We start from the raw sequence: 12652 nt of genomic DNA on the forward strand, positions 1-12652 counted from the left end.
AGTTGCTAAGACCTCCCATGCTCAAACCACATTATTGCTCTTTTTTAGCCTTTTACCAGAGACTGTGTCATCTTGTTGTGTAGGACGTTTAGAACTTATGACACTAGAAAGTCCTTCTTTTAGACAAGATCTCATCTCTAAATGGAGCAATTTTTTTAATTTGTCACTGGTGATATCTTGAGAAGGAGCAGAAGCCTCCTCTGAACCAGAGCTGGACATGGTTAATAAGAAGAAATACAGCCAATGAGTGAGAAGTCTAATCGGTAATATTCTAAGAGTTAATATTCTCCTATGTTCAGGGTTATTTTAGATAAACAAGGTCTTATTTCCAAAGATTTATGCCGAAAGACTACTGGCTCGTAAATATGCCAACTGTCGCTCGCCGGTGGAAACGAGCGCGTGCTGTGATAGAGGAGTTGTTATAGAAACGCCCTTTTAACTTGCGTCGATGCCATGTGAACAAAGGAAATGCCCTTAGCAACCTGACAACGCGGCGTCGCCGTTGCTCAGGGTCATTCCTTCAATGCGCCCGAGTCTCTCCCTGTTGAGCGCGAGGGGAAATCCGACCAAGGAATAGAAGAAAAGTAAGTAAATAAAGATACTTACATAATGAAAAATGATGTATATCGCCAAATTGAAGACGTGCTAGGCACAGACAAAGGGGGACAAGGATTTAAATATTTCGACTAATTGAGCGAGTTGAGTGAGAAAGTTACAGAAGTCTTAAAATCATTCAGCCAAACAGCATGTAAGCGAGTGTGGGGGGGGAGGGGGGAGGGTTCCAATGAGGGAATCTCCATATATTGGAAATCGGTAATGGAAAGGGTGTGTAGGATTATGGGGGAAGGGAACTGCCACACCATAAGTACACACTCATAGTAACATCAAAGAAACCCCAAAATACTACAAAGGTAATATATAAAACCCCTAAAAAAACGAAAGAACACAGATAATCAGAGAAGAGTATAAGGTTAGACTTATCTGCTTGGGAGCCGCATTTAAAAGAGGTTGTGTATTGTTGGCTCATGGCTTTTAGCTGTTGCCTTTGTTCTTTTTGGAACTTTGTATTGTGATGCGGCTGCTGGGATCTGCATTAAAAGTTGTATGCATAATGTAGCCTCCGGTCTTGTAATGAAATCAACGAACCTCCATCTCTTCTGAAAAGAAACCTTGCTGTATATACTGTGAGCTTTATTATTTTTAAAGAAAACATTTTCCTGATGAGTTTATTATTAAATTGAACTTGATTTTAGGGTGTTGCGAATTGAGTCACGTGGTTTTACTAAAGACCCTTCAACTCTTTTGTTAGAAAAAATAATCAGAATGCTACTTACATATATTTTTCTCTTCATTGCCTGCTAATCTCTACATTTATGCAGTTGCTATGTGTGTCACTATCATGCTGTTGTAGTTACTGCCCCAAATGCCTCTTGGTTTGTGAACTGTGTTAATCCCTGGCTGTTGTATTTGAACGTAGGTACCCCTGCATGAAGACCCAGGATGTTCTGCACATAGAGCTCTTCAGTGTCAGGACCTTCGAATACATCCGCTCAGTCAAAGGCTGTGGAGGGGACTTCATTTCAACCTTCTCAGTAAATCGACAAGGATCCCATGTGATAGCATTTTCTCCCTTACCCAACACTAACACTACTGAGATCCTTGTGTGGAATTTGGAAACTGAAGACCATAAACACATTGCAACATTTTGTTCGGTTCCTACTGGAGGTGAGTGACATTGAAGGGGGAGGGAGCTCATATTTTACAATTTGCTGTACTCACTAGAGCATTTGGTTATGGCACATTTGCAACATCTCTTTCATCTCAGGGTTAGTATCTCCAAATACTGTTATGTCTTTGCAGCTAATGACAAGATAGGAGCAGTACAGTCTGGAGTTTATGGAGTGTTGCACACTCTGTTTTATTGTGGATCTATACTGTAAAAATCTTTGTGCACTGAAAGCCCATATATCAATGCATATTTATTTCTGACTGAGAAAACTGTGCATGGCGGGGTGCGTGTTTGTGTTCTTGTTTGTGAATGGGAAGCCAGTGAAGCTCCTTCAGGTGTAGTGTTATATGAGTGTGCAGTGGAAAGGTGAGAGTGATTCTGGCCACCGAGTTCTGAATGTCCACAGCCTTCTGGTGAGTGTTTTTGTTGATCCCAGCATGGAGGGTAATCCTGTAGTCCAGTGTGGTTGTGACCTGATAGTTTTCTGGGTGCTGATTGAGAGGCAATTGAAAATCTTCCACAGCATCTTCAGGGTATTGAAGCATGAGGTGGTGAAGGCATTGACTTGGTTGGTCATGTTCCGTTTGGTCCAGATGGCGATCCCCGGGTTCTTGGCCTGAGTTTTGGGGGACAGTCCTAGCTCTGTTGGCCACAAGGTGGAGTCCCACAGTGATGTGCTCTTCTTGAAGGTCATGATTTTGGTATTTTAGACTGTTGGTGTTCATAAATCGGGAAGTTTCAGTCATGCAGGCATTGAACTCAATCCGGGTGCTGGGCATTTTTCTTTCCTTGAGAGAAAGAGGGAGTTGCGTGTCATCAGCATAGAAGAGGACATTGATATTGTGAGAGTGGATGATGCTGGTTGAAGGGATCATGTATGCATTGAAGAGAGTCAGGTTTAGGGAGGATCCTTAAGGAACTCTGAAGATGAGGTCACAGCCGTATGAGGTCTACGGTGCCAGGTTGACTGACTGGATCCTTCCAGCCAGGAAGGAGCAGATCCATTGGAGTGAATGTCCTTGGATTCCAATGTCATGTAGGTGTTAAATGAGGATGGGGTCGGTGAATGATTCACATGCTGCTTAGAGATTGAGGAGAATAAATGCCACCATGTTTCCTCTGTTTCAAGTCACGTGGATGTCATCCATGGCAGAGTTGAGGTCAAAGCTCTGTACTGTTGCTTCCTTAAAGTCTGGAACCAGACTGAGTGGTGTCAAGTACTAGGTGGTCATTGAGGTATTCTGAGACATTTTTGTTGACTATTTTCTCTAAGACCTTGGTAAGTGATAACAGAAGGGAGATCTTACTGTTTTTGGCGAGTGCTGAAAGGACCCCAGAAGGTCTGTTCAGCAATGGGTGAACATTTGGTGTTTCCAAGCATCTGGGAAGGTTGCAGAAGAGATAGAGGCATTCAGAATGGGTGTCAGCATGGCACTGATGGGTAGCATCCTCTGGAGTAATTGTAGTGAGAGCAGGGTTCCGACGGGGCTCCTAAGTGGATGGACTTCATGGTGGCGACTGTTTCTTCTTGGGTGATGGTGGGCCAAGTGGTTTATTTATTTTATTTAATGAATTTTTATAAAGTGCAGACTTTACCCGAAGGTGTCAGTGCACTGTACAATAGAACTAGCTCGGCTACATATTTTAACAAACTTTTTAATTGTATTGTTTGTATTCCTGGTGCACTAACCTTTTTGTTGTGCAGGTTCTCGGCGCTCCCACACTCCTCACGGTCTCCCCCTCGTGGATCCTCACCGGCCTCGGTGCCGAGAGAGTAGAGGGCGGCCGCCATCTTGGGAGGGGGAGTCCCACGAGCATGGCCGGAGTTAGCGGTCCAGTGCTCGGGTGGGACAGGATACAAAAGGGCCAGCTAGGCAGGGGGTCGCGGTGATTCTCAGGCAGTGGCAGAGCCTGAGGCACGCTTGAGGTCTCCTGAAAGGGGGAAACATTCTCGAGAGCTGTGCCAGATACTGCTTTAATTACGCCGCTCGGCGACATATTTTAACAAACATTTTAATTGTATTGTTTGTATTCCTGGTGCACTAACCTTTTTGTTGTGCAGGTTCTCGGCGCTCCCACACTCCTCACGGTCTGCCCCTCGTGGATCCTCACCGGCCTCTGTGCCGAGAGAGTAGAGGGCGGCCGCCATCTTGGGAGGGGGAGTCCCACGAGCCTGGCCGGAGTTAGCGGTCCAGTGCTCGGGTGGGACAGGATACAAAAGGGCCAGCTAGGCAGGGGGTCGCGGCGATTCTCAGGCGGTGGCAGAGCCTGAGGCACGCTTGAGGTCTCCTGAAAGGGGGAAACATTCTCGAGAGCTGTGCCAGATAGTGCTTTTAATTGCGCCGCTCGGCGACATATTTTAACAAACTTTTTAATTGTATTGTTTGTATTCCTGGTGCACTAACCTTTTTGTTGTGCAGGTTCTCGGCGCTCCCACACTCCTCACTGTCTCCCCCTCGTGGATCCTCACTGGCCTCGGTGCCGAGAGAGTAGAGGGCGGCCGCCATCTTGGGAGGGGGAGTCCCACGAGCCTGGCCGTAGTTAGCGGTCCAGTGCTCGGGTGGGACAGGATACAAAAGGCAATGTGCTTCCGGGAGCGCAGCGGACGGGCGCAGCGGGCGCAAAGGCGGCGCGCCAAAGGCGCGCCAAAGGAAAGCCCGTCTGTGCCTGTCCGTGACCGCACGGGACCCGGGGCCTGTCACCATGTCCGATCCTCCCTGGAATACTCATCCAGGTACTTGTTATCCATGCGTAAGCGTTATCCCATAGACCCAATTACCGCCTCACACATCTTGGCCTTAGGCATTGCCCGACCCCCACCTTCACGGGAGGCAATTAACCCCCTGCCCCCACCCCCCACCAATTCTCCGCACCCGGGCACCTCCATCACCTTATTAAATACTAGATCGGCAGTTGCACATCAGCAGGAGATCTTCAACCTCCTTGATAACGACAGCCCTGACATGCTGTGCTTAACTGAGACATGGTATCGTCCTGATTCCCAACCCAGTGTCTTAGCAGCCCTTCCTCCCTCTTATTCCATCCTACGAGCTGACCGGCCTGATGGCAAAATTGGTGGTGGGGTTGCCTTAATTTTTCGTGACAATCTCCGGTTTCAAACATTGGCATCCCCCCCATTGCCGGCAGCGGACTGTTTGGTTGCACGCTCTGGTTTACCCAAATCCCCTGTAACTTGCGTGCTGGTTTACCGCCCTCCCCAAACCCCCTCCCAGTTTATTCTCACATTTCAGGAGCTGTTGGCCCCTTTAGTGGTCAATAATGCTACGGTACTTGTGCTTGGTGATTTTAATTTCTGGCCCAGTGATCCCGCAGAAGACCCTATTTCTAAGGATTTCACCTCATCGCTCTTAAGCTTAAATTTTATTCAACACGTTCGTGCCCCCACACATACTCGGGGCCATATTCTAGATCAAATATGGACCCTTAACCTATCTACCACCAACCTGTCCATCGCTCCCTGCGTATGGTCCGATCATCATTTTTTATCTTTTTCCTTGGACCTGCGCTTGCGAAATGACCCTCGTGGTTCGAAAACCATTTGGGCTAGAAGTTGGAATCGTGTTGATATTCCTGCGTTCTGCGATTCTTTAATTGCCACCTGCCCTGATCTTGCTGATACACCTCCTCAACTTCAGCTGGCCACCTTGGATAGCTGGCTAACCATCTCGTGATGAAAAGGCCCCACTAAAGAAGGTTACTATTAACCACCACCATCATGCTAATAAGTGGTTTACTCCTGCTCTGAAAGCACTTAAACTAACGGTCCGTCAAGCAGAACGGGCTTGGAGGTCGAAATACTGCCCGGCCAGTAAAATTAACTATACCACCCTACTGTCAGAGTATAAAAAAGCCATCCAAGAGGCCAACAAAGTTTATTTTTCACAACGCATATTGACAGCAGAATGCCAGCCCCGTGAAGTTTTTGCAACTGTTCATGAGTTAGCCCTATCAGACAGGCCTTCTCCTATGATAATACCTTCCCAGTCATTGTGCAACTCACTGAATGAGTTTTTCATTGACAAAGTTGCACAAATAAAAGCACATATTCCTCTCCCATCCAACCCTTTATTAGATTGTTCCTCGCCCAAGAACACCCAGTGTCTCACCTATATTCCGGAGCTAACTAGCGAGTCTCTTCCCCCGCTTCTTAAGCGTGTAAAATCTGGGTCTCCTTCTGACACGTGTCCGGCCCGCATTTTGGCCCAGGTGTTCCTGGCTTGTTCTGCCCCCGCCCTCACTGTCTTAAATGACACCTTCTCTAAAGGCCTAGTCCCCAATGCATTTAAATCTGCTACCATCATCCCCATTTTAAAGAAGCCCGGGGCTGACCCTTCTACCCTAGCTAATTACCGTCCCATATCCTTGCTCCCCTACTTGGGAAAGGTGGCTGAGGCACATGTTTCTCAGGTGCTGAGCTCCTTTATTGAGGGCAGCAATTACCTGGCCCCATGTCAAGCTGGTTTCCGACCACGACATTCAACCGAGAAGGTGGTGATCTCGGTCATGGACCAACTTAGGGAGGGACTCGACGCCAACACCCCCAAGATACTGGTCCTATTAGACCTATCCGCCGCCTTTGACACTGTGGATCATGACATTCTTCTATCTTGTGTCAGGGCGGCGGGGATAGGGGGGTTGGCATTAGCTTGGGTCGAGTCTTTCCTGATGGACCGTACTCAGACAGTTCATCTAGGCACCTTCTCGGCTCCTTTGCGCAATGTCAATTGTGGTGTTCCTCAAGGGTCTGCTGTTTCCCCTTTATTATTTAATCTTTATGTTTTTCCACTGGTGTTTGCTTTACAGAATATGGAGGTCACTGTATATAATTAGGCAGATGATCTACATCTTTCTTCCCTTCAGGAGTTGGCAGTTTCCAGTCCGTCATGCTATTTATCCGAGACTGGAGGAACATCAATCAGTTAAAACTTAATCCGGATAAAACAGAACTTGTGGCGACGTGCGGTGCTGCCAACCCCTGGTCCCCTTCTTTCTGGCCCCTTTCACTTGGGACCCCTCCTCTCCCTTCTTGTTCAGTTAAAACACTCGGGATTACGCTTAACAATCAGTTAACCCTTCATTCACATATTAACTCGGTGGTTTCTTCTTGTTTCTTTACACTTTGAGTTATTCGGAAAGTTGCCAGATTCTTTTCCACCTCTGCACTAAAGCTGATCCTAATGGCCATGGTCCTGTCAAAAATTGACTATGGCAACATCATCTATAATGGAGCCCCTGCTTATGCTCTGCAGCGCCTGCAGTTGGTACAGAACCAGGCTGCCCGCCTGGTCTTTGGTCTATCCAGATCTCATCATTCGACCCCACTGCTCAGGAGCCTACACTGGCTCCCTATAAAACAACGAGCCAGGTTTAAGTTAGGGTGTCTAACCTTCCAAGCAAGAGCGGGCACTGCCCCTGCCTTTATCAACTCGGCAATCTTTCCCTATGTTCCCTCTAGGGACCTTCGCTCCTCTAGCCTGGCCTTACTAACTACACCCCGGTTTAAGAAGAAGTGGGCTGGGGGGCAGAAGTTTGCTGTACTTGCACCTACCTTCTGGAATGACCTCTCTTTATCGTTAAGACTCTCCTCCTCCTATATGGAGTTTCGGAGGTCATTAAAAACGCTACTATTCCAGCAGGCCTTTGGTAATTAGCTCTCTTCTTGCTCTCACTCAGGGACCTCACCAGCGCCATGAAACTGATTGAGTGTACGTGCGCTTTATAAGTGTTTTTAAATTCAAAATTCAAATACATTACATGAAAGAACGGTTACAGGAATGGAACAAACAAAAATAGCATGCCATAGAATCAAAGCGACGCAGGCAAAAGGCACGCAATCTCAAGCACAGCAAGCACATACTGTACAAGCAAAAATGTGAATATATATGACACATTTTTCAATGACTAAAGAACTTCCTGGTGAAATATAGCAGGCCATAGAATCAAAACAACGCAGGCAAAAGGAACATAATATCAAACGCAGCAAGCAGAGAATGTACAAACAAAAATATAAATATATATGACAAATTTACAATGACTAAAGTACTTCCTGGCGGGGCCTGAGAAGGAGGGAATTAGTTCTAAAAGTGTCTTTGGAATAAAAGAGATTTGAGGTCCGCTTTGAAGATCTGGATGGAGGTGATTGCACGGAGCGAAGGAGGAAGCGAGTTCCAGATTCTCACTGCATTACCTGAGCCATTGTGCCATCAATTTCTCCCTTTTGAAGGAGGGGGCTCAAGAAGGAACTTTTCCGCATTCCGTGACGGTCTTGAGCCTCCAGACAATTTCAGTTTATTCGCCAGATAGCGAGGGGAGGAAGAGTGCAAAGGTTTGTGGGTGATGCACGCCATTTTGTAGATAGCTCTAGCCTCGATGGGAAGCCACCAGAGAGAAGACAGGATAGGAGTGATGTAGTCACTTCGTTTGGACCCTGAAATGAATCGAGCTGCTGAATGGAGGACGGACTTGAGGGGGGAGGGGTGAGATTTGGGAAGGCCAGTCAAAAGAGAATTACAATAATCCAGAATAGAGAGAACTAGCGATTGGACCAAGGTTTTTAGGTCATTCTCCGGGAAGAACCGACGAATCCCCCATAAAAGACACAGCTGATAACGTGCGCTCTTTGCCATCGAATTGATGTGTGAGATTAGGTTGAGTCTTTTGTCAAGTATGACACCTAAGGATTTAGCGCAGTCCACAATGATGGGTTTACTGTTGAGTCGATTCAACTGATCCATCCAGGATTGAACAGAAGGTGGGGAGAGAAAGCTAGAAAAGAGGAGGAATTCCATTTTGGAGGAATTGAGAATGAGTTGGTGAACTAACATCCAGTTGTGAATAGCGTTGAGAGTAGAGCTGAGTAGTGAGAGATCATGAGGGGAAGACACCTTGAGGTAGATTTGGGTGTCATCCGCATAGAGATGGTAGAGGATTCGAGATTTGCTTAGGAGGTTCCCTAATGGTTCCAGATAGAGATTAAACAGAGTGGGAGCAAGGATAGAACCTTGAGGGACGCCTTGACCAACCACCAGTGGAGACTGTTCGCAATCTTGATCATTTGGGATCTGTCCAAGAGGAAAGAGGCAAACCATTAGAGTACTGTGCCTTCCACGCCCATTCTGTGTTGAAGAATATTAAGGAGGGTGTTGTGATTAACAGTGTGAAAAGCTGCAGAGATGTCAAGAAGGATCAGAAGGCATGATTCCCCGAATCGAGAATATGCAGGGCATCATCGATCACTTACAGCAGGGCTGTTTAAGTGCTGCAATTTTGAATAAAGCCCGACTTGAAGATATCGAGGAGATTATTGTCCATAATGTGTTGGGAAAGTTTTTTTGCAAAGCATTTTTCTGTGATCTTTGAAAGAAAAGGGAGATTGGCGATGGGGCGGAAGTTATTGAGGTCATTTGCATCTGCAGAGGTTTTTTTTAGAAGGGGGGTAACCTGTCCTGTTTTGAGGACAACTGGGAGGGATCCTTGACTGAGGAAGAGACTAGCCTGGTCCAGTAGGAGAGAGTTAGTATAGAAATCAATGGCGATGCCACTGGGTATGGGGTCAGAAGAATGGTTGGAGGGTTTGGTTTCGTGGATGCATTTGAGGAGATCATCCTCCGAGATGGCGGCAAAGTTCTGCCAAGTGACTAAGGATTTTCGCTCCTCAATGGGGGTGGGGTGAGTGACCTGTTCCACCAGAGATATTACCTTTTGATCGAAGAATATAGCGAACACAGTTGCTTTCTTTGAAGCATCCTCAGGCTTGATGGTTTGGGGAGAACAATTTGGGTTTTTGATGAGGTCGAAAAGTTTTTTGGGTCTGTTTTTAGCTGAATCGAGGAGGGATCTGAAATGTGATGTTTTTTCCTGGAAGATGTGCTTGTGGTATTTGGATCTTGCTGAACTTAAAAGAGAGAGGTTGGGGTGGATGGAGATTGTCTCCAGTGCTTCTCCCAGATTCTAAGGTTTTTCCATTCGTCATAGAGAGCTATGTTGAACCAAGTAGCTGATGGGGTGGGTCTTTTCCTTTTGCTTTGGAGTGGAGCAACCTTGTTGATTTCGACTGCAAGGATTGAGAGGCAAAGTGGAGTGAGATCGTTTACATCCGCATTGGGGTCTAGACTAGGAAGTGAACACATAGCAGAATCACATAGAGTCTCAAGATCAATGTTTTTTTTGTTGAGGAACCACGTAGCGGCTCTTTTTATGTTGTCCGAGAGTTGAAATGTGAGAGAGGCGAAAACAGAAGGGAATGAGGAAATGGTCAGACCAGTCAACACGGATGGGTGAAGCAGTGGTAATCTGGTCTGATTTGGATATAACTAGGTCCAGAATTGAGCCCTTGGTGTGTGTCATTTCCAAGCAGTGTTGGGCAAGATCGTTCGCTGAGAGAAAGGTTGCAAGCTTGTTGGCAGCCGAGTCATCCACGGAGCCCCAGTGGAGATTGAAATCACCTAGGAAGATCTGCTTGTCGCTTTGTGAATATTGGTCACTAATGAAGTCGATGAATTCCTCCATGAAGGAAGAGCAATTACCAGGAGGGTGGTAAATGGTATGGAACCTGAAGGGTGAGCCATGATGAACTTGGATTTCTAGGGAAAGGCATTCAAAGGTGCAAAAGAGGGTGGTGGGAAAGGCTTTGATTTGGAGGGCGTTTCTGCAGATAATCGCAACACCTCCCCCGAACTTGCCTGTTCTGTCATTTCTGAGGATAGAGTAGTTAGTAGGTAACAAAAGATCAAATGAAGTGTGAGAGGAATCATTAAACCAGGTCTAAATGAGAAAGAGCATGTCGAGATTGTGGTGAGTGATAGTGTCAGAGATTTCCAGTTTGTGTTTGGTTGCAGATCTTCAGTTATGGAGCATGCAGTGTAGCTCTGACGTAACTGTTTTGGTGATGTGAGTGTCTGGACTGATGATGGAGAGAGGGATTAGATTCTTGAATGAGGGTGCCCCTTGAGGGGGAGGCTGGAAAGTTCTGAAAAAAGAGATGGTCTGAATGGTAAATTGAGTAGAGTTGTTAGGAGAGGCGAGTGGAGGCGAATTGACATTGATGGTCTTGTAGGTAGCCAATAAGTTGGTGATGCCTGTGGAGGACAGATTGTGGTTGGCTGTATTGGGGCGCAGGAGCAAGGAACTCCTCGGGAGGTTATTTGGGGAGGGGGAAATCTCAGCACATAAGAGTGAAATGGACGCTTCAAGCTGGGAAATGGAAGAGATGGGAGAATCAAGTTTAGTTTCCAGAGAGAGGTGTGCTGAGCACGGAGTGAAGGGAGGCTCAATGGTTAAGGGAGAGAGTGGCCTAGGCGAAGGAGGACAGGAGGAAGTGGGAGACCGGGGAGAGTGTTGGGATGCGAGGGTCGAAGGTGGGGGAGGAAGTGAAGTAGGCGAAGGAGGACAGTGGGCTGTGGGGGACTGGGGAGAGAGATGTGATGCAAGGATCTGTGGGGGCGAAGGTGATAGAAAGGAGTGAATGGAGTTACTGTGATATTTTTACTGGTGTTGAGCAGAGGTGAAGAATAGAGATCATACATTGGAGGACAAAGTTGAAAAGTAGAAATGTATGGCTGGAGGAGGAGGGGGAAGGAGTGGGTTTATGGTAAAGACATGGATACGGTGAGATGAGAGGAGAAGGGGCTAAATAGGTAGAGGAGGGAGGGAGGTCAAAGGGAGGCCACTGGAATGAAGAAAAGAGAGAGGGTGCAGGCCAGGTACCATGGGTAATGAAAGGTGAATGTAGGGGTAAAGGCACCAGGCAGAGTGGGAGGGGTCGAGCAAAATGAAAGTTGTGGGAGGAGTGAAGGACTGTGCAGTCAAAGGGAGGGAAAAGGGAGGAATTACCAAGAGGGGAAACAGAGTTGTGACATATAAGGGGGATAAATTACTTTGAAGCAATTGATTCCAGAATTAATTCGACTGGAAGCCATGATAAGGAGATGAGGTGAAGACCAGAAAAAGGGGCCACTAGGGTAGTGATGGCGCAAAGAGGTAAAATAAGAGGGGTGCGCAAATTCTGGAAATCAGTGAGAATAAAACCAATAGGAGTGAGGTCAAATCAGGACCAAACGTAGATACCTGACAAGGCTGGAAACAGGTAGAAAGTTACAGGGGAGAAGCAGCAATGAATCATGTGTGCATACCTTTTCTGTTTCTAATAGAGGAAGAGGAAGCACCAAAAGGGGGGGTTGCCCAATCCAAGATGGCCATCAAAGATTTGAAAGAGCATTTCTCTTTCTGTTCTATGAACTGCCTGGTGGCAAAGGCTGCCATCTTGTGTCAGGCATCCAGGTTCTGGGCATGGGTGGGGGGAAATAACATGGATGGTTGGGGTGTCGAAGCAACACAGAGGGCACAACAGATAATAAGCGAGTAATCCACAGTAATTCAGTTTAAAACCCCCAATCACCCCCTCTGTGAACACATTTTCTGAAGGGACAATAGAGCGCTGAATCTTCCTAAAGTACGCAGCCGACTCCTCAAAATAGGCCAAAGCAGTTCCCTTGGTAGTACACTAATCCCCACAGTGGATCGGATCTCTCAGTAGGGGCAAGTATCTGGGCACCAGTAGAACATTCAGGGGGAGCAGCCTCCAATTGGGCCCCTGTTAAGCAGTCACAGTGGATCCAGATCTGCAGCGAATCCCGACCGAGGGGTCCACTCACTCCCCCCACAGTCACGCTCAGGCAATGGCTCCAGGGGCTTACCGGAGCAGAAAAACTGCAGCACTCCAGGCTTCACCGGGTCCGGCGCCATCGCACCGTGATGTCCAGGTCAGAGAAACCGGCTGCAAGGAACTAATCATCGACATGGTCCGGTTGGTGATTTCCAAACCCGACTCAGAACTCGCAGTAGGTGAGCAAGGGGGCTTCTCATAGAGCAGCACGTCACGCTCCGTAATCTTGGACCGGCAAT

General features: G+C 47.2%; 1 protein-coding gene across 1 annotated transcript in view; it reads left to right on the top strand.

Annotated features, from left to right (window-relative positions):
- The window catches only part of LOC147668654 (uncharacterized), a 574419-nt gene that overhangs the window by 390098 nt on the left and 171669 nt on the right, over positions 1-12652 (top strand). Inside the window, exon 22 of the mRNA XM_086948545.1 lies at positions 1478-1725. Within this exon, the coding sequence (XP_086804671.1) occupies positions 1478-1725 (248 nt within the window). The remainder of the gene's footprint in view (positions 1-1477; positions 1726-12652) is intronic.

This window comes from Lissotriton vulgaris, unplaced genomic scaffold (assembly GCF_964263255.1).
Source record: "Lissotriton vulgaris unplaced genomic scaffold, aLisVul1.2 SCAFFOLD_518, whole genome shotgun sequence".
Lineage (NCBI taxonomy): Eukaryota > Metazoa > Chordata > Amphibia > Caudata > Salamandridae > Lissotriton > Lissotriton vulgaris.